The 23656-nt window shown below is 35.2% G+C and overlaps 1 protein-coding gene across 1 annotated transcript in view; it reads right to left on the minus strand.

The window, feature by feature from the left end:
• Positions 1–23656, minus strand: part of CCDC7 (coiled-coil domain containing 7) — a 443154-nt gene that overhangs the window by 49879 nt on the left and 369619 nt on the right. Inside the window, exon 31 of the mRNA XM_044226418.1 lies at positions 18377–18481. Coding sequence (XP_044082353.1) covers positions 18377–18481 — 105 coding nt within the window. The remainder of the gene's footprint in view (positions 1–18376; positions 18482–23656) is intronic.

Genomic DNA, 23656 nt, shown 5'->3' on the forward strand with positions numbered 1-23656 from the left:
TGAAGGGCATCTTGGTTCTTTCCACAGTTTGGTGACCTTGGCCATTGCTGCTATAAACATTGGGGTACAGATGGCCCTTCTTTTCATTACATCTGTATCTTTGGGGTAAATACCCAGTAGTGCAATTACAGGGTCATAGGGAAGCTCTATTTTTAATTTCTTAAAGCAGGAAAAAATATACAGTGGAAAAAAGACAGTCTCTTCAATAAATGGTACTGGGAAAACTGGGCAGCTATATGTAGAAGAATGAAACTCAACCATTCTCTTACACCGTACACAAAGATAAACTCAAAATGGATAAAAGACCTCAACATGAGACAGGAATCCATCAGAATCCTAGAGGAGAACATAGGAAGTAACCTCTTTGATATCAGCCACAGCAATTTCTTTCAAGATATGTCTCCAAAGGCAAAGGAAACAAAAGCAAAAATGACCTTTTGGGACTCATCAAAATCAAAAGCTTCTGCACAGCCAAGGAAACAGTCAACAAAACAAAGAGGCAACCCACAGAATGGGAGAAGATATTTACAAATGACAGTACAGACAAAAGGTTGATATCCAGGATCTATAAAGAACTTCTCAAACTCAACACACACAAAATAGATAATCATATGAAAAAAATGGGCAGAAGATATGAACAGACACTTCTCCAATGAAGACATGCAAATGGCTATCAGACACATGAAAAAATGTTCATCATCACTAGCCATCAGAGAGGTTCCAAATTAAAACCACATTGAGATACCACCTTACACCAGTTAGAATGGCCAAAATTAGCAAGACAGGAAACAACATGTGTTGGAGAGGATGTGGAGTTAGGGGAACCCTTAAGAGGGTTGGTGGGAATGCAAGTTGGTGCAGCCACTTTGGAGAACAGTGTGGAGATTCCTGAAGTATTTTAATTTTCACTTAGTTCAAATTTAAAAATTTGACACTTTGAGCATGTACTTTAGAGGTGTATTCTTTCATCTTCAAGTATTTTGAGATTGCCCAGCTATCTGTATATTATTGATTTCTATTTTAATTCCATTGTAGATCGAGAGCATGATTTATATGATTTCTATTTTAGAAAAAATTTTAATGTATAATTTCTTTTTTTAAAGATTTTATTTATTTATTTTATAGAGATCACAAGTAGGCAGAGAGGCAGGTGGGGGGGGGAAGCAGGCTCCCTGCTGAGCAGAAAGCCTGATGTGGGGCTTTATCCCAGGACCCTGAGATCATGACCTGAGCCCGAAGACAGAGGCTTAATCCACTGAGCCACTCAGGCGCCCCGTATGATTTCTTTCTTAACATATAGTCTAACTTTGAAAAAAATGTGGTTTATCTTTGTGAGTATAACTTGTGTGTTTGACAGTAATGTGTATTCTGCTATTATTGGATGTAGTATCCAAGTAGACATCAATTAGATACAGTTATTTGATGGTCTTGCTGAGTTCACCTATGTTTTTATTTTTTGCCTGCTGGTTATGTTCATTTCTGATAGAGGGGTGAAGTCTCCAAATATAAAAATGTACATGTAGATTTCTCCTTGCAGTTCTGTCACTTTTTGCCTATGTATTTTGGCACATGCACATTAAGGCATATACACATTAAGGAATATTATATCTTCTTGGAGAATTGACTCATTTATCATCACTTAATACTTCTACTTATCCCTGGTAATTTTCCTTGCTCTGAAGTCTGCTTTTTCTGATACTAATATAATTATTCATGTACATTTTTCTCCATATCTTTACTTTTCTGTGTGTGTCTCTTTATGCATATATCAATTTTTCCACCTTAATAGAAGTGTAATTAACAAATAAAGTTATAATATATTTAAAGTGTACAGCACAGTGATTTGATATATGTATGCTTCGAAAATGGCTCCCACAATCAAATTAACCCATCCATGACCTCATATAGTCTTGCTTTCTTGCTGCTTCTTTATCTTTTCTTATCTCTTTCTACTTTTTTTCTTTTCTTTTCTTTCCCTCCTTCCTTTCTTTCCTTCCTTCTCTCCTTCCTTCTTTATTAGTGACAGTTCTTCTACCTAATCTCCTAGCAAATACCACGTATACAATACAGTATCATTAGATATAATCATCATGCTGTACATTAAATCCATAGTACTTATTTATCTTATATCTCAAAATTTGAACCTCTTATCAATCATTCCATTTAACCCATGGCAGGACCTGGCAACCATAATTCTACACTCAGTTTCTAAGTTTGACTTTTTTTCTAGATTCTACATACAAGTAATTCTGTATAGTATTTATCTCTATCTGACTTATTTCACATAGCAAAATGCCCTCCAGGCTTATCCACATGTTTGCAAAAGGCAGTATTTCCTTCCTTTTTATGGCAAAATTATATTCTATAATATATATTCATTATTCACTATCTATTAATCCATTAATGGATTGTGTACATTTAGGTTATTTTCATTTCAGCTAATGTGAATAATGCCACTGTAAACATGGTTGTACAAATGTTTTCTGAGATAGTGATTGCATTTCCTTCAGATACAAGCCCAGATACTAGGCCAGATGGTAATTCAGTTTTTAGTTCTTTTGGAAAACTTCCATACTGTTTTCTATAATGGCTGCACAAATTTACATTATAATCAACCATGTACAAGAGTTGCATTTTCTTTGCATTCTCACCAATACTTATTATTCTATGTCTCTGACAACAGCGATTCCAAAAACTGTGAACTGATATTTCATTGTGATTTTCATTTGGAAGGCAGCTATGCTCACCACTATACCACCAACGCTGTGATTTTCATTTGCATTTCCCTGGTGATTGGTGATTTTAAGCATCTTTTCATGAATCTATTGGCCATTTGTATGTCTTTGGAAAAATACTTGTTCAGAGATCCTTGAATTACTGTGATTGTGATTGAATTGTTAGTAATTTTACCATTAAGTTGTATCAGTTCATTGTATATTTTGGATATTAACCTCTTAGCCAATATGTAGTTTAAAAGTATTTTCTCCTATCCTGTAGATTACCTCTTCATTTTGTGATTGTTTCATTTGCTGTACAAAAGTTTTTTAGTTTGATGTAATCCTATTTATTTATTTGTATTTTGTTCTTGTGCATTTGATGTCAAATAAAAAAATATTGGGGTGCCTGGGTGGCTCAGTGGGTTAAAGCCTCTGCCTTTGGCTCAGGTCATGATCCCAGGGTCCTGGGATCAAGCCCTGAATCGGGTTCTCTGCTCAGCAGGGAGACTGCCCCCCCCCAACTGCCTGCCTCTCTACTTGTGATCTCTGTCAAATAAATCAATAAAATCTTTTTAAAAAATTATTGCTAAGACCAACATTAAGATTTGTTTTCTTTTTCATTTTATTTAAATTCAATTTAGTCAACATATAGTGTATTATTAGTTTCAGGGGTAGAATTTAGTGATTCATCAGTTGCATATAAGACCCAGTGCTCATTACATCAAATGCCCTCCTTAAGGTCCCTCACCCAGTTATACCATACCCCCACCTACCTCCTTGCCAGAAACCCTCAGTTTGCTCCCTATAGTTAAGAATCTCTTACAGTTTTCCTCACTGTTTTTTATATTATTTTATTTTTCCTCTGCATCTGTTTTGTTTTTTAATTCCACATATGAATGAAATCATGTGGTATTGATCTTTCTCTGACTGACTTATTTCACTTAGCATGATACTCTCTAGTTCCATTCATGTCATTGCAAATGGCAAGATTTCATACTCAGCCATCAAAAAGAATGAAATCTTGCCATTTCTTTCTATAGCCATGTGGTATATATACAATGTCCTCTTTATCCATTCATCTGTTGATGGATATCTGGGCTATTTCCACAGTTTGGCAATTGCAGACATTGCTGGTATAACCATTGAGGTGCATATGTCCCTTTGAATAACTTTTTTTTTTTTTTAATCCTTTGGGTAAATACCTTGTAGTGCAATTGCTGGGTTGTAGGGTAGCTCTATTTTTAACTTCTTGAGTAACCTCCACACTGTTTTCCAGAGTGGCTGTACCAGCTTGCATTTCCACCAGCAGTGTAAGAGGGTAAAATCTGCATCCTTGCCAACATCTGTTGTTTCTTGTGTAAGTTTTAGCCATTCTGACCAGTATGAGGTGATATCTCATTGTGGCTTTGATTTATATTTCCTTGACGCCAAGTGATGTTAAGCACTTTTTCGTGTGTCTGTTGGCCATTTGTAGGTTTTCTTTGGAAAAATATCTGTTCATTTATATCCCCTGCCCACTTCTTGACTGGATCTTTTGTTCTTGGGGTATTGAGATTGCTAAGTTCTTCAGAGATTTTGGATATAAACCCTTTATCAGATATGTCATTTGCAAATATACTCTCCCATTCTGTGCCTTGCCTTTTAGTTTTGTTGACTGTTTCCTTTGCTGTGTAAAGGCTTTTTGTCCTGATGAAGTCCCAATAGTTTATATTTCCTTTTGTTTCCCTTGCCTAGTAAGAAATTGCTGTGGCTGAGGGCAAAGAGGTTGCTGCCTATGTCTTCCTCAATGATTTCGATGGAATCCTGTATCACATTTAGGTCTTTTACCCATTTTGAATTTATTTTTGTGTATGGTGTAAGAAGTGGTCCAGTCTATTATTCTACATGTGGCTGACCAGTTTTCCTAAAACCATTTATTGAGGAGACCATTTTCCGTTAGATATTCTTTCTTGCTTTGTTGAAGTTTAGTTGACCATAGAGTTGAGGGTCCATTTCTGGGCTCTCTATTCTCTTCCATTGTTCTATGTGTCTGTTTTTGTGCTAGTACCATACAGTCTTGATGATTGCAGCTTTGTAATACTGCTTTGAAACTGTAATTGTGATGCTACCAGCATTGATGTTTTTTCAACATTCCTTTAGCTATTCAGGGTCTTTTCTGGTTCCATACAAAATTTAGAATTGTTTGTTCTAGTTCTGTGAAAAATTCTCATGTGTTTTGATAGGGATTGCACTGAAAGTGTAGATTGCTTTGGGTAGCATAGACATTTTAACAATATTTATTCTTTTAATCCATAAACATGGAATTTTTTCCATCTCTTTGTGTCTTCCTCAATTTCTTTCATAAGTGTTCTATAGTTTTCAGAGTACAGATCTTTTACCTCTTTGCTTAGGTATATTCCTAAGTATCTTATGGCTTTTGGTGCAAACGTAAACAGGATCAATTCCTTGATTTCTCTTTCTGCCCCTTCATTGTTAATGTATAGAAATGTAACAGACTTCTGTGTATTGATTTTATATCCTGTGAGTTTGCTGAATTCTAGTATCAGTTCCAGCAATTTTGGGGTGGAGTCTCTTGGGTTTTCTACATAGAGTATTATGTCATCTGTGAAGAGAGTTTGACTTCTATGTCAATTTGGATGCCTTTTATGTCTTCTTGTTGTCCGATCAGAGGCTAGGAGTTCCAGTACTATGTTGAACAATAACGGTGTGAGTGGACATCCCTATTATGTTCCTGACCTGACAGGAAAAGTTCTGTTTTTCCTTGTTGAAGATGCTATTCGCTGTGGGTCTTTCACATGTGGACCTTATGATGTTGAGGTATGATCCCTCTATCCCTTCATTTTGGAGAGTTTTTATTAAGAAAGAATGCTATATTTGTCAAAAGCTTTTACTGCATCTATTGAGAGGATCATATGGTTCTTATCCTTTTGTTAATGTGGTGTATCATGTTGATTGATTTTCAGATGTTGAACCACCCCCACAGCCAAGAAAAAAATTCCCACCTGGTCATGGTGAATAATTCTTTAAATGTACTATTGGATATAATTAGCTAGTATCTTACTGAGAATTCCTCTGTGTTTTCTTCTCCGAGTATTACAAATTTAGGATTTAAGTCTTTAATCCATTTGAGTTGACATTTTGTATGGTGTAAATAGGGGATTATTCTTTTGCATAAAGATACCCAGTTTTCCCAATGCTTTGAAAAAGCTATCATTTTCCCATTGTATATTTTTGTTATATTTTCAAAAATCAGTTGACTATATATGAATGGGCGTATTTCTGTGATCTCTGTTTTGTCCCATGTAACTATTTACCTGTTTTTATGTCAATAACATATTGTTCTGATTACTACAATTTTATTAATATAGTTTGAAATCTGAATATGTAATGTCTATAGCTTCCCTATTACTTTAGCTATTTGAAGTCTTTCATGGTTCCATTAAAAATTGTGTAGTTTTTCAGAGTCCATAGTCTCTCATGGTTCACCTCCCCTTCCAATTATTGGTTTCTTTTTATTTTATTTTATTTTATTTTCTCAGTGTTCCAAGATTCATGGTTTATGCACCACAGCCAGTGCTCCATGCAATACATGCCCTCCTTAATACCTACAACCAGGTTCACCCAACTCCTACCTCCAACCCCTGGAAAGCCCTCAGTTTGTTTTCTCTGAGTCCATAGTCTCTCATGATTTGTCTCCCCCTCCAATTTCCCTCAACTCACTTCTCCTCTCCTTTTCCCAATGTCCTCTGTATTATTCCTATGCTTCAAAAGTAAGTGAAACCATATGATAATTGAGTTTTTCTTCTTGACTTATACTCAGCATAATCTCTTCAGTCCCATCCATGTTGATACAAAAGCTGGGTGTTCATCCTTTCTGATGGAGGCGTAATACTCCATTGTATATATGGACCGTGTCTTTTTCATCCATTTGTCCAATATAATATAAATATAATATAAATATAATATATATATATAATATAAATATAATATAAATACATCTTGGCTCTTTCCGCAGTTTGGCTGATTGTGGCCATTGCTGCTATGAACATCGGAGTACAGATCGCCCTTCTTTTCACTACTTCTGTGTCTTTGAGGTAAAAACCCAGTAGTGCAATCACAGGGTTTTAGGGAAGCTCTATTTTTAATTTCTTAAGAAATCTCCACACTGTTTTCCAAAGTGGCTGCACCAACTTGCATTCCCACCAACAGTGTAAGAGGGGTCCCCTTTCTCCACTCCCCTTTTTCCACATCCTTTCTCCACAACCAACATCTGTTGTTTCTTGTCTTGTTAATTTTGGCCATTCTAACTGGTGTAAGATAGTATCTCAAAGTGGTTTTGATTTGAATCTCCCTGATGGCTAGTGATGATGAACATTTTTTCATGTGTCTGTTAGCCATTTATAGGTCTTCTTTGGAGAAGTGTCTGTTCATGTCTCCTGCCCATTTTTTGACATGATTACCTGTCTTGTGTGTGTTGAGTTTGAGGAGTTCTTTATAGATCTTGGATATCAGCCCTTTGTCTGTAGTGTTATTTGCGAATATCTTCCCCATTCTGTGGGTTGCCTCTTTGTTTTTTTGACTGTTTCCTTTGCTGTGCAGAAGCTTTTGATTTTGATGAGTCCCAAAAGGTCATTTTTGCTTTTGTTTCCTTTACCTTTGGAAACATATCTTGAAAGAAGTTGCTGTGGCCGATGCTGAAGAGGTTACTGCTTATGTTCTCCCCTAGGATTCTGATAGATTCCTCCCTCACATTCAGGTCTTTTATCCATTTTGAATTTATCTTTGTGTATGGTGTAAGAGAATGGTCGAGTCTCATACTTCTACACATAGCTGTCCAATTTTCCCAGCACCATTTATTGAAGAGACAGTCTTTTTTCCATTATATACATTTTTCCTGATTTGTCGAAGATTATTTGACCACAGAGTTGCTCTCTACTCCGTTCCATTGGTCTGTGTGTCTGTGTTTGTGCCAGTACAATGCTCTTTTGGTGATCACAACTTTGTAGTAAAGCTTGAAATCAGGCAACGTGATTCCCCAGTTTTGTTGTTTTTCTTTCTTTCAACATTTCCTTAGCAATTCAGGATCTCTTCTGATTCCATACAAATTTTATGATTGTTTATTCCAGCTCTTTGAAAAATGTCGGTGGAATTTTGATCAGGATGTCATTGAAAGTATAGATTGCTCAAGGCAGTATAGACATTTTAACAATGTCTATTCTTCTGATCCATCAGCATGGAATGTTTTTCCATCTTTCTGAGTCTTCTTCAATTTCTTTCATGAGTGTTCTGTAGTTCCTCAAATACAGATCCTTTACCTCTTTGTTTAGGTTCATTTCCAGCTACCTTATGGTTCTTGGTGCTATCGTAAATGGAATTGATTCTCTAATTTCCCATTCTATATTTTCATTGTTAGCGTATAAGAAAGCAACTTATTTCTGTACTGATTTTGTATCCTGCCACATTACTGAATTGCTGTATGAGTTGTAGTAGCTGGGGGGTGGAGTCTTTTGGATTTTCCATATAAAGTATCATGTCATCTACAAAGAGAGAGAGTTTGACTTCTTCTTTGCAAATTTGAATACCTTTTTTTCTTTTTGTTGTTGTTAAATCCCATGGATAAATCCCACCTGGTCATTGTGGACAGTATGTACTGTTAGATTCTATCAGCTAGGATATTGTTGAGATTCTTGGCATCATATTCACCAGGGACACTGGTGTGAAATTCTTTTTGATGGGGTCTTTGTCTGGTTGGGGATTAGGGTAATGCTGGCTTCATAAAAAGAGTCTGGAGGTTTTCCTTCTGTTTCTATTTTTTGAATCAGTTTCAGGGGAATAGGTATTATTTCTTCTTTGACTGTTTGGTATAATTCCCCAGGGAATCCGTCAGGTCCTGGACTCTTGTTTTTTGGGAGGTTTTTGATCATTGTTTCAATCTTGTTACTAGATATTGATCTATTCAGATTGTCAATTTCTTCCTGATTCAGTCTTGGAAGCTTATAGGTTTCCAGGAATGCATCCGTTTCTTCTAGGCTGCTTAACTTATTGGGATATAACTGTTGATGTTGAATAATATGATGTTGATCATATTCTGATGATTGTTTCTATTTCCTTGGTGTTAGTCGTGATCTCTCCCCTTTCATTCATAATTTTATTAATTTGTGTCCTTTCTCTTTTCTTTTGGATTAGTTTGGCCAGTGGTCTATTGATCTTATTGATTCTTTCAAAATCCCAGCTTCTAGTTTTGCTGATGTGTCCTACTGTATCTTGTATCTCTTGCTGATGTGTCCTACTGTATCTTGTTTCTATCTCATTGATCTCTGCTCAAATCTTGATTATTTCCCTTCTTGTGTCTCAGGTTGGCTTAATTTGTTCCTGATTTTCCAGTTCTTGAAGGTGTAAAGAACACTGACATGTTCTGGATTTTTCCTTTTTTTTTTTTTCCATGGGTCTTGGATGGCTATGTATTTCCCCTTAGGATCACCTTTGCTGTATCCCATAGGTTTGGACAGATGTGTCTTCATTCTTACTGGTTTCCATGAATTGTTTAAGTCCTTCTTTGATTTCCTGGTTGATCCAAACATTCTTAAGCAGGGTCATCTTTAGCTTCCAAGTGTTTGAATTCCTTCCATACTTTTTATTGTGGTTGAGTTCCAGTTTCAAAGTATTGTGGTCTGAGAATATGGAGGGAATAATCTCAGTCTTTTGGTATTGATTGAGCCCTGATTTGTGACCAAGTATGTTATCTGTTCTGGAGAAAGTCCCATATGCACTCAAGAAGAATGGGTATTCTGTTGTTTTAGGGTGGAATGTTCTGTATATATCTATGAGGTCCATCTGGTCCAATGAGTCATTCAATGCTTTTGTTTCTTTATTGATTTTCTTCTTAGATGATCTATTACTGAGAGTAGTGTTTAAGATCCCCTACCATTAATGTATTCATATCAATATGACTCTTTATCTTGATTAACAATTGTTTTATGTAGTCAGCGGCTCCCGTATTGGGGGCATAAATATTTACAATTGTTTATCTTCTTGGTGGATAGACACTTCTTGGTGGATAGAATAATGTAGTGTCCTTCTTTATCTCTGACTATAGTCTTTAGTTTAAAATCTTTATTTATCGCATATGAGAATCACTACCCTAGCTTTCTTTTGAGGCTCCTTCACATGAAAGATGCTTCTCCATCCCTTCATTTTCAGTCTGGATGTATCTCTAGGTTTTAAATGTGTCTCTTGTAGACAGCTTATGGATGGGACCTGTCATTTTATCTAGTCTGCAACCTTGTGCCATTTTATGGGAGCATTTAGGCCATTCATATTGAGAGTAATTATTGAAAGATACATTTTTATTGATATCATGTTGCCTGTGAAATCCTTGTTTCTACAGATGGTCTCTGTAAATTTATGTTCTGTGTCATGCTTGGGTTCTTTCTTCTTTTATAGAATCGCCCTTAATATTTCTTGTAGTACTGACTTGGTGGTCACATGTCTTTTAAACTTTGGAGGTCTTGGAAGCTCTTTATTTCACCATCCATTCTGAATGTCAGCCTTGGTGGATAAAGTATTCTTGGCTGCATGTTTTTCTCTTTTAGTGCCCTGAGTACATCTTGCCAGCCCTTTCTGTTGACAGGTTTCTGTTGACAGGTCTGACGCTATTCTGATGAACCTTCCTCTCTATGTAAGGAATCTCCTCCCCCTAACTGCCCTCAGGAGCTCTTGTCTAAAATTATGATTCATCATTCTCACAATCAAGTTAACTTTATAATACAGGTAAAGGGATTTATATACCACCATTACATTATTTTACTTTTACCAAGGAGTGTTATGTTTTTATGTATTTTCATTATGTTACTAGTTAGCATCCTTTTGTGTTAGTTCTTATCAGTTGGATCAAATTATGATAAACTTGACTCCTTTAACTTTTCTTCCTTTTTGTTTTTTATCTGGGAAAATTTTGATCTCTCAATTCTGAAGGACAAATTTACTGAATAAAAAATTCTTGGATGGCAGTCCCCACCCCCGCTTTTAACAACTTGAGAATATCATCCAATTTCCTCCCGGGCTACAAGGTTCCTGCTTGCAGAAATCCACTAATAGGCTTATGAGTTTCCCTTGAGTATAACAGATTACTTTTGTGGCTTTCAATATTTTCTTTAAGTTTTGAGAATTTAATTATATGCTGCAATGTGGGTCTCTTTATATTCATTTTATTTGGTGTTGTTTGTGCTCCTTGCAAATGTCTATTTACACAAGTTTGGGAATTTTTTAGCTATTGTAGAGTAAGTTCTGCCCCTTTCTCATTCTCTTCTCTGTGACTCCCATAAAACATACATTATTTTACTTTATGGTGACCCATTAGCCCTTTAGTCCTTTTCATTCTTTTTTTTTTCCTTTTTGCTCCTCTGATTGGATAAAATCCACTGAATTGTCTTTGAGTTTACTGATCTTTTCTTCTGCTTTACCTAGTCTATTAAGTAGTTCTATTGATTAAGCAGTTCTATTGACTTTTTTTCAAGTCAGTTATTTTATTCTTCAACCTTATGATTTATGTTTGGGTACTCTTCCTTCTCTGCTGAAATTCCTACTTTTTTCATGCATTACTCTCCTGACATCAGTAAGCATCTTTATAACCTTTATTTTGAATTTGCTGTTGGGTAAATAACTTGTCTCTGTTTCCATAGGGTCAGTTTCTGGAGATTTGTCTTCCTTTGTTCAGAACATATTCCCATTCCTTCAGTTTAACTCTCGGTATTGTTTTGTGTGCACTAGATAAAACAGCCTTCTCTGCCAGCGATGATAGTCTGGACTTGTTTAAGAGATAAACCTTGGCAATCTGCTTAGCCTACTCTTCTGTTTGCCTCTCAAACCTCTGTGCTTGTTTAAACTGCTGTCTTTGTTCTGAGTAGTGCCCAGGAGATTTGGGTGTGCTGTGACTAGTCAGCAACCCAAAGACATTAGAAATGTCCACACACTCAATCATGCACTGTGGATTACCACTAATTGTCCTTTCAGCTCATCAATGTAGGCTAAGTGAAAGCCAATCATCAGGCTGAAGATAGAAAAGTCAGGATGTTAGATAAATAGTCTATCTCCTAGTAAGGAGAAACTTCGAGTTGGGTGTTTTTGCCCACTCATCCTGTGATGATTTGGAGGAGATAGTCATTGAGAGTTATTTTGTATGCATATAGATGTGCATCATTACTCTCTGCAGTCCTGTGCTCTTACAAATGCCGTACCCCTTCAGGTCCCAGAACCACCAAGCCCTTATACAAAGAAGTTAGGGTGCTAGATGTATAGACAAACTCCTTTAAAGGAGAAGTTGGAGACTTGGCTTTATTCCTGGGATGAGCCTTGAGAAGGCACAGGGAGTTCCCATATGCTTACATCAGCTTCTAGGGGATTAAGTAGCTTAACACTGTCCCAGGGGACTCACAAATACCAAACATTGTTTGTTTGTTTGTTTTCAGATATAAGTGATTTGGGAGCCCATCCATCAAGTGGCAGCTATAAAAGTTGTGGACATGTTCCTTCTAGGGAGAAGCTGAAGACTTGGTTTTACTGTTTCTGCTGGAAGAAGAAGATAGAGAAAATGCCCAAAAGTACTTTCAGGCTCCCAAGAAGGTCCTAATTAGCTCCCTCATGCAGCGTGATTTAAAAGTAGATGGAGAAGAATGCAGTCAAGCCCCTTAAAGAGAGAAACTGGGAGCCTTGTATTTTTGCTTGCTCCCTCTGTACTGAGCCCAGGGGGATTGCCATTGGAAGTGTTCATGCATCCATTTTAAAGTGACCTCTTTTTTTCAAGAAATAAGAACTGTTGGTGAGCATGTGGAAAAAAAGAAACATTTTCACACCGTTGGGAATGTAAACTGGTCAGTCACTATGGAAAGAGCATGGAGGTTCCCCCCCCAAAATTAAAAATGGAAATACCATATTATCTGATAATTCTACTACTGAGTAGTTACCCAGAGAAAACAAAACTAATTTGAAAAGGTATTTGCACCCCTATGTTTACTGCAGCATTATTTACAATAGCCAAAGTATGTCCATTTATAGACAAAAGATTAAGAAAGATTATGTGTGTGTGTGTGTGTGTGTACTATTCCATGTATATACATGGAATGGAATATTATTCACTATTACTCAGCCATAATAAAAGGTAAGAATGTGCTATTTGCCAAAACATGAATGGGCCTAGAGAATATTATGCTAAGTGAAATGTGTCAGACTGAGGAAGACAAATACTATATTATTTCATACATATGCAGAATCTTAAACAAACCAAAAGCAGAATCAAACATAAATATAGAGAACAAATTAATGGTTGCCAGAAGGGAGGGGATTGGGGGGATAGGCCCAATGGGTAAAGAGAAGGTGATACAGGCTTCCGGCTGTACAATGAATAAGTCATGGGAATAAAAGACACAGCATTAAGGAATATAGTCAGTGATACTGCGATAATATATAGTGGCAGATGTAGCTACACGTGTGGTGTGAGCATAGTATAATGCATAAACTTGTCATGGGGTGCCTGGGTGGCTCAGTCAATTAAGCCTCTGAATCTTGATTTTTATCTCAGGTCATTATCTCAGGGTTGTGAAACCAAGCCCTGTATTGGTCTCCATACTGGACATGGAGCCTGCTTAAGATTATCTCCCTCTCCCTCTGCCCTTCCCACTCCACTTATGCTCACTCTCTTAAAAAAAAAAACTTGTCATATCAGTATATTATATACCTAAGACTAATGTAACACCATGTGTCAACTATAATAAAAAATAAAATAAAATAACATGGGTGTCCTCTTTTTAAAATTTGTTACCTTTAGGACTTACAAACACTAAGGCACACTGATTCTCCAAGCTAGCAATTTGGGAGCCAGGAACCTGGTTGGAAGCCATAAAACTTGGTTTTCAAGTATGTGGTCCAGGCCCTTTGCTCTTTAGGAAGTTCCCTCCAAGTTGTAAGGCTTGTTCCAGGGTGGGACTTATGGCATTGAGTATGTCTCAGGTTTTCCTAATTATTTCAATTGTGGGTATTTTCTTGATTGCCTAATGTATAGGAGACACTCAACTAATTTCTGGATTTTTCTCAGAGGGAACTGGTTTGTGTTTAGCTGTATATACAGTGCATCTATGGGAGGAAGAAAGTCAGGAGCCTCCTGTTCTGCCATCTCTTTATATTCAACATGGGTTAATTGTAAACAACATGTAGTTGTGTGTTTTTTTTTACATCAATTCTGACAGTATCTGTCTTTTGATTGGTGTATTTAGACCACTGACATTTAAAATGATGATTATTATACCTGAATTAATATCTACTATACTCGTTACTTCTTTCTTTTTCTTTGCATTTTCTCTCTCCTCTCTTGTCAATGCTGCAAACATGAGTTCTTTCTTTCTTTTCTTCTTTCTTTCCTTCTCTCTCTCTCCCCCCTTTTCTTTCTTTCTTCTTTTGTTCTTCTTTCTTTTTTCTGCTATTCACCCTAGGTACCTAATAGGGCTCCTGGAGGAAAATTTCATAAAAATGTGGGATATTATATAAGGCTATATCCTAGAACATTTTATCTCTCACTCTAGTTCATGTCCAGTCTCCAGCAATTATTCAATGATACTTTAATTTTCTTAGTAGTTGCTGGATCCAGTTTTGGTTTTTGTTTTCAGTAAAATACGATTCTCCCTATCACCTATCTGTATAGTTTGGGAGTCATGGTTTGCCCTATGACTTCAGTTCTCTGATGAAGCTAAGGGTTGTTGAATTTCAGTTTTTTCAGCTTTTTCTTGTTTTGGTTATGGGAGTGAAGACTTCCAAGTTCTTTTCGACTGGAAAGCAGGACTCTCACATAGGTTTTAAAAATCGTTTTTCCTAGATAGTATATTTGTTTTGCTACTAATACAAATTGCACAACTCTAAAAAATGTTCATTTCTAATTTTGTGTTCTTAGCATATAGATATAAAATGGATTTTGTACAGTTTTATCTTATATCCAGGAATCTTGTAAATCAATTGATACTCTCAATAGATGCAGAAAAAGCATTTGACACAATCCAGCATCCGTTCCTGATTAAAACGCTTCAAAGTATAGGGATAGAGGGAACATTCCTGAACCTAATCAAATCTATCTATGGAAGACCCACAGCAAGTATCATCCTCAATGAGAAAAAGCTTGCAGCCTTCCCATTGAGATGAGGAACAAGACAAAGATGCCCACTTTCACCACTCTTGTTCAACATAGTATTAGAAGTCCTAGCAACAGCAATCAGACAACAGAGAGAAATAAAAGGTATCCAAATTGGTAATGAAGAAGTCAAACTCTCTCTCTTCGCAGATGACATGATTCTTTATATGGAAAATCCAAAAGACTCCACCCCCAAACTACTAGAACTCATACAGCAATTCAGCAATGTGGCAGGATACAAAGTCAATGTGCAGAAATCAGTGGCTTTCTTATACACTAACAATGAAAATACAGAAAGGGAAATTAGAGAATCGATTCCATTCACTATAGCACCAACAACCATAAGATACCTGGGAATAAACCTAACCAAAGAGGCAAAGGATCTGTACTTGAGGAACTACAGAACACTCATGAAAGAAATTGAAGAAGACACAAATAGATGGAAGACCACTCCATGCTCTTGGATCAGAAGAATAAACATTGTTAAAATGTCTATACTGCCTAGAGCAATCTATACTTTTAATGCCATTCTGATCAAAATTCCACCGGCATTCTTCAAAGAGCCGGAGCAAATAATCCTAAAATTTGTATGGAATCAGAAGAGACCCCGAATCGCTAAGGAAATGTTGAAAAACAAAAATAAAGCTGGCGGCATCACCTTACCTGATTTCAAGCTTTATTACAAAGCTGTGATCACCAAGACAGCATGATACTGGCATAAAAACAGACACATAGACCCGTGGAACAGAGTAGAGAGCCCAGATATGGATCCTCAACTCTATGGTCAATTAATTTTCGACAAAACAGGAAAAAATATACAGTGGAAAAAAGACAGTCTCTTCAATAAATGGTGCTGGGAAAACTGGACAGCTATATGTAGAAGAATGAAACTCGACTATTCTCTTACACCGTACACAAAGATCAACTCAAAATGGATAAAAGACCTCAACGTGAGACAGGAATCCATCAGAATCTTAGAGGAGAACATGGGCAGTAATCTCTTTGATATCAGCCACAGCAACTTCTTTCAAGATACGTCTCCAAAGGCAAAGGAAACAAAAGTGAAAATAAACTTCTGGGACTTCATCAAAATCAAAAGCTTCTGCACAGCAAAGGAAACAGTCAAAAAAACAAAGTGGCAACCCACGGAATGGGAGAAGATATTTGCAAATGACAGTACAGACAAAAGGTTGATATCCAGGATCTATAACAAACTCCTCAAACTCAACACACACGAAACAGGCAAACACATCAAAAAATGGGCAGAAGATATGAACAGACACTTCTCCAATCAATTGATAATTTTAAGAGTTTATGTGTAGACTAGGGATTCTTTTAGATTGCAATAACTGCACAGTCATATTCTTTTTTTTTTTTTCCCAATTTATTTATTTTCAGAAAAACAGTATTCATTATTTTTTCACCACACCCAGTGCTCCATGCAAGCTGTGCCCTCTATAATACCTGGGTGGCTTAGTTGGTTAAGCACAGTCATATTCTGCAGCTTAGAGTTTTACCTCTCCCTTGGAATTTTTATAAGTTTTCTTCTTTATTGTAACAATTAGAGTAACCAGGACAATAATGAGTAGAAATAGTGATAATACACAGTTATATCTCGTTCCAATATAGAAGAAAAATAATTTACTATTAAGTTGCTGAAAGTCTTTTGTATTTTTTTAAGGAAACAAATTCCAAATAAAGAAATTTTAATTCATTTATTTTTTGAGATTATGACATTTTTCTTATTTGATTAATGAGGTAAAGTTCTACATTGCTTTTTATTCCTGTAAAATTTGTATTAAAATCCCCACTTTCTATTCAGATTTTAGTGATTTGAGTCTTTTTCTTTTTTCTTCTTCAGTCTAAATTTTTCTCAGTTTCATTAATCTAATGAATCCTCTGTGGACAGAATATATTTGGAAAATGGTTTGATGCCTTCTACCAGTCTCTGCCTTTAGTTTGGAGAACTTAATCCACTTACATTTAATTACTGATAAGAAATAATTCATTGCTGCCATTCGTAGCTTGTTGCCCCCACCATTTCCTCTTATACTGACTCCTTTCATGTTCAGTTGATTTTTTAAAGGACTATATATTTTGTTTCCTTTCTAAATTTCCTTTGTATATATTCTATAGATTTTCTTTTTGTTTACCAAGGGGATTATGTATAACTTCTTAAAATTATAACAACCTAATTTAAATCAATACCAAACTTAACTGCAAACATCCAAAAACCATGTCTATACAGCTCCACCCCCCTCTTTTTGTATTGTCACAAACCACATTTTATACATTATACATTGTATGGTCAATGACATCGAGTTAACATTATTTGTATATATTTTCTTTACAATATTATATAATAAAAACTGGAGTTATAAACCACAAGTTCAGTAATGCTGGCTTATATATTTGGCATGTATTCACTAGAAATGTTTATTTCTTCATATAACATAATGTTTGTTACTGCCTAACATCCTATCACTTTGACCTGAGAGAGTCCATTTAGAGTTTCCTATAAGGTAGGTCTACATGCAATGCCTTGAATGCCAGGAGATCTTCTTTTTTTTTTTTTTCCAATTTATTTATTTTCAGAAAAACAGTATTCATTATTTTTTCACCACACCCAGTGCTCCATGCAAGCCGTGCCCTCTATAATACCCACCAACCAGGAGATCTTCTATTCTTTGTAGTTTGGTTTTGTGCTGGAGCACTCCTTCACACTTACACCAAATTTTCTTACTATTTTGAAGATTTTTTTTCTTAAGTAGCGTTTTTTTAGTTACTGTAAACATTTGATTATTTCTCACTGCTCTGACAAAGTCAGATTTGACAGTTTCTGGAATTTTGCTTGTTTTTGTTTTTAACGCTTCTTCTAAAGATCAAGAATTTGGGGCCTCCTCATCTATTTTGCTGCCTTATGGCGGTTGTTTGGAAACTGTCTCAGAATACTCAGTTTCTATTTTATTGCAAAATACTTAGTCAACTGGCCACACCAGCTTTACACATGTTCTAAATTCTTACATATTTTTCTCACCATTAGAAATGTCCCAACCTGGTGATAAGATAAAAAGCAGCCATATTATCTATTTTGTGAAAGCTCCATTTATTTATTCCATCTTGTTATTAGAAAAGATTATGTAAGAAATGAATTATGTTCTCTAAGAAACTGATCATATAACATCTAGTTTGTTATGAAATTTCACAGTGTAGGGTGAATCCTATATATATTTTTTGTTTCATAAACAGGAAAGGAAAACCAATTAACCATTATGCACCATTACCTAATGAATCCTTGTTTGGTGGATTAATGTACACATAAAAAAATTCACCTAATGCTAATTAATTGATTGATTAAAATAAAATCACTTTTGAGAAAAGCTGTCTTACATTTGGATTTCTTATATTCTTTTAACAGAATGATAGATTTAAAATACTTTAACTGTTAAACTGTGTTTTTCTTGTCCAAACATAAATCTTTACTTACCTATGACTTTGTTTAAATCTAATTGATGTATTATATCACTAATTGATGGATATAATGCTGGATGATCTGCTGTATCTGAAAGTTCTGAGGCTGCTTCATTTTTAACTAGAATAATAACAGATTACCAGATTAGTTGTTTTAAAACTAAAATTTTTCTTATGGTAAAATTATAACACATAAAATTAATTAGAAATATTTTACTATATAGTTAGTTAGCCTTATTTTTTTAAGTTTCTCTTAAAATTCCAATTAGTTAATTCAGTGATTTCAGCACTTACATACGACACCTGTTCCTCATCACAAGGATATTCCTTAACTTTACTTTACAATTTAACATACATTATCCAGTTAAACACAAATGTGCCTAATAATTTTTTAAAACTGATTAAATAGCCACTATGTGCTAGTATTATACTAAGCATTTTTCAAATATTACCTCCTTTAATATTCATAATAATTCTAGGAAGTCAGTATTTAATCCCATTTAACAGATATGGGAAATAGAGTTGAAAGAGATTATGAATATTTTAGAAATTCACATAGTTATTAAGTACAAAAACATGAAATGAATTTCTTTCTTTTAGGGTCCAAAATCTATTCTCCAGCTAGTAGATTCAAATGTCTACCAGACTAAGCATGTAATGTGAGTGAAATGGAACTGCCTGTTTGGAGTGGCATGAATAATGAAGGGGAATGGACAGTATATGTTTATTAAAAATAAAAACCTATTACTCTTCCTGTTATAAATGCAGGCCTGGTATTCCTGGATCATCTAAATTCTCAAGAGAATACAGAAATGTAGATATTTGCAAGGAATTCCAAGATTTTAAAATATTTTCAAGTAATTTAAAAGTTTTAAGCATGGGACAAAAGAAATCATCAGCTATTATCACAAGAGATTCACCCAGTTTTAGAAAGAATTAACCATTAACACATGGGTTAGATTTAAGAGTCAACTGCTAGGTTACATTTCTTTGTAAAACATCATTCTTTATCCACCAATTTATCTGTCATCTAGAAAGGAAAATAAGTTCTAAAATCCTAAGGAAATAAGAACTTTCGGAAGAAAAAAATACCAATAAGCAAAATATGCCAAGAAAAAAGTGGAAAGAACAATTAAAATTTGAAATGCACAATTAAAGTAACCTTTCCAAAGGCCAGTCCTCCACACTTAAATCCATGGAATTCCTTATAATTCTTAAAGAATTAAATTCTATGCCATAGTACATAAAAATGGAATTTTTGCATTCCTTTTACAAAGTCAAAATATTCATTGCAAAGATATTGACATTGAAATAGACATAACTGGCATAATTGCAATTAAAAATGCACATAGAAATATAATGCAATGAAATATAATGCAAGTTAATAATACCTTTATTAAAAATAAAAGAAACAAGTAAAATCAATTTTAGTAATGGTTTATTTAACAAAATAAATCCAAAATATCATTGCAACTCATAAAAGAATATAATTGATGAAATATTTTAAGTAGTCATTTTCACAGTAGGTCTTCAAACTCAAGCATGTATTATAAACTTGTAAAACATCTCAATGAAGGTTAGCTGCATTTCAAGTGTTTGATATCTATATGTGGTTAGTGATTGCTATGTTACACAGTACATGTTTAGAATATAAATGCAAAAATCTTAAATAAACAATAAGGAAGTAAAATCAGAAGTTTATTCAAATAGCAGTATGGCATCATCTAATAGAATTCATTCCCAGAATTTAAGGTAGGTCATCTCTGAATATAGTTATTATATCAATAGTTCTCAAGAGAAGTGATGTAAGATTGTTTTAAGGTAAAAGTCATTTATAAAACTTAACTATACATTCCTTTTTGAGTTTCCCCAACTTCACAGAGATATAATTTATATGGAACATTGTATAAGTTTAGGGGAATAAATATATATGTATATATATATACATATATATGTATATATATATATACACATATATATATCTCACAAATGTGAGAATATTTAAGATGTAGTCTCTTAGAAATTTTCAAGTATACAGTATAGTATTAATAGCCACCATACTGTATATTACATCCCCAGAACTTATTAATCTTATAAATTGAAGATTATACTCTTTGGCTAACATTTCCCCATTTCACCTACTCTCAGGTCCCTGGCAACCACTATTCTACTCTATGTTCCTATGAGTTAGTACATTTTGGATTACAAATATATAAGTAAGAATAAACAGTACTTGTATTTTTGCCTGACTTATTTCATGTAGCATAATAGTCTCAAGGTCCATCCATGTTTTACAAAGGACAATATTTCCTTCTTTTTTATGGCTGAATAATATTCCACTGTATATATTTACCACACTTCCTTTATCCACTGATTTTTCAAAAAGACATGTAGGATTTTTTCCATATCTTGGCTAAGGTGATTAACACTGTAAGGGACAGGGAAGTGCAGATATCTCTTTGAGATTCTGGTTTCATTTTCTTCAGATACATACCCAGAATATGGAATTTTGAATCATATGGTAATCCTATTTTTTTTTTGAGGAACCTCCATATTATTTTCCATTGGCTATAACAATATGGTTCCCTTTTCTCCACTTTCTCACCAGAACTTATCTCTTGTTTTATTGATAATATCCATTCTAACAGGTGTGAGATGATATCTTATTGTGGTTTTGATATGCCTTTCCTTGACAATTAGTGATGTTGGGAATCTGTTCATCTACCTGCTGGCCATTTGAATTTCTTTGTAAAAAAGCATATATTCAGGTCCTCTATCCAGTTATAATGGGATTACTAGTGTTAATGCTATTGAGTTACATATTTAAGATATTGACCTCTTTTACACAATAATGTAGTTTAAAAACTTTTTTTTCTATTCTGCAGATTTCCTTTTCATTTTGTTGAGTGCTTCTTTTGCTACACAGATTTAAAGTTTGATTTGTTCTATTTATTTATTCTTGTTTTTGTTGCTTGTGCTTTTAGTATCTTATCCAAAATGTCATTCCCAAGACTGATGTCAAAGAGCCTTTTCCTTAGGTCTTCTAGGAGATTTATGGTTTCAGGGCTTACAGTTCAGTCTTTATTTTCAAATTTATTTTTGTGTATAGGGATCAATTTTATTTTTCACATGTGGATATTAAAGTTTCCCAACACAACTTATTGAAAAGACTATCCTTTCTTCATTTGAGTATTCTTGGCTTCCTTGTGAACTACTAGTTAACTGTATGCATTGGTTTATTTATGGACTCTCAATTCTCCTTCATTAGTCTGTGTGGCAGTTTTTTATACCAGTTTTGATTATAATAGCTTCCTAGTATGCAGTTTAAAATCAGGAAGTCCATGTCTGCAATTTTGTTCTTTCTCAAGATAACTTTGGTTATTTATGGTTTTGTTGTTGTTGTTCCACACAAATTTTAGGATAGCTTTTCCTTTACTGTGGAAATGCCATGTATGGTGACTGAAAAATCTATAGATGGCTTTGGGTTGTATGAATATTTTAACAATATTAATTCTTCTGGGTTTGGGGGAGAGAAAAATGACAACAGATTAAGAGGGCCTTGGGCTTACCTCTTCCTATGAATACAACTAAATAAAACACCATCCTAAATATATCAGAAACTGACCTGAAAACTGACAGAACAAACACAACTGAAGGGAAGGGAAAGACCACATTAGAGAAGTTAGAAAGTGTGGAGATTTGGTATAGGGAAGAAGTGAATCATGGGTACTTTAGAGGGGAAGGAGCCATGGTCATGGGGAAGGGCAAGAGAGAGAGGAACATGAGGGAAATGCACAAGAACACTTCTCCAAATCTACTGGCTTGGAATAAGAGAGGTTGAATTTCATGAGTTCTTGCAACCAGTGGACCTTAAAGCCCAGAGTTTAAAGGTGGGCATGGCTGGCATAGAGCTCAGAGGGTACTACATAGCTCCTGGAGAGAAGGTTGGGGGGGGACCTAGAGGCAGATATCTTGGAAATAGTGATCTGAAGAGCACATGGGGAACATGAGAGGGAGATTATTTGTTCTCAGAGTGCATCCATAAGAAGTGCTGATGGTGACACCTCTCCAGGAACCAAGGAGCTGGCTGGCAGTTTCCCTCCCTATTCCTCAGTAAAAACACAGGGCCATCTGTGGAAAGCAGCGTAGCACCAACACTTGCTGCCTAACTTGTATACATCAAGCCCCAGGCCCATGCACTCTGGTGGGAATACTCTTCTCAGTTGAGCTTGCATCATTCCCAGTGTGGTGGGCCTCTACCCTGGAGGACCAGCACAAACCCCTGCCCATAAACTCATCTCCCAACCAGAGCTTCCTGCAGGCCTCAGTTCTGATAGAGGTAGTGTCAGGTCTCATTTCACAAGCAGAACAAGTACACCTACTTAAATCCTGCCACGTGACCAGATGACTGGCCTGAAGGATAGAGCAATCAAAACACAACACCAGAGTACACACAACACATACCAGGGACAATCCCTGGTATAATAAGTGCCAGGTCCTGACTTCTTCTTCTTAAGGCCAGTTTTTTCAGGAGCACAAGACATACCTGGCTTTTCTAACGTAGAGAAGAATGCCAAGACTTAGAAAAAGGGCCAAGATGGAGTAATTCATCTAAAATGAAAAAGCAAGATAAGGCAATCGCCAGAGATATAAGCAAAACAGACACAAGTAACATGGCTGATAGAGAATTTAAAGCAACAGGTATAAAGATATTCACTGAGCTTGAGAAAAGAGTAGAAGACATGAGTAAGAGCCTTACCACAGAAATAAAAGAGGTAAAAAAAATCAATCAGAGATGAAGAGTGCAATATATGAGGTAAGAAACAGACTTCACACAATGAACAGCAGGCTGGAAGAAGCAGAGAAATGAATTAGTGACCTAGAAGACAAATTATTGGAAATTAATCAGAAATCAATGAATTTGAAGAAAAGAGAGAAAGAATAATAATGCAAAATAGGAATAGACTTAGAGAACTCAGTGACTACATCAAGCATAATAACATTCTTTATTATAGGAGTTACAGAAGAAGAGAAAGAAAAGGGGTCAGAAAATTTATTTGAAGAAATAATAGTGAAAACTTCCATAATCCAGAGAAGGGAACAGTCATTCAGATCCAGAGGGCACAGAGAACTTCCACCAAAATCAACAAAAGCAGGCTAACACCAACATATGTTATAAATTTGAAAAATATAGTGATAAAGAAAACAATCTTAAAAGCAGTAAAACAAAAGAAATGCTTAACTTACAAGGGAAGACTCGTAAGGTAAGGTGAAGATTTCTCAACAGAAACTTGGC

Source organism: Neovison vison, chromosome 12, assembly GCF_020171115.1.
Source record: "Neovison vison isolate M4711 chromosome 12, ASM_NN_V1, whole genome shotgun sequence".
Classification (NCBI taxonomy): Eukaryota; Metazoa; Chordata; class Mammalia; order Carnivora; family Mustelidae; genus Neogale; species Neogale vison.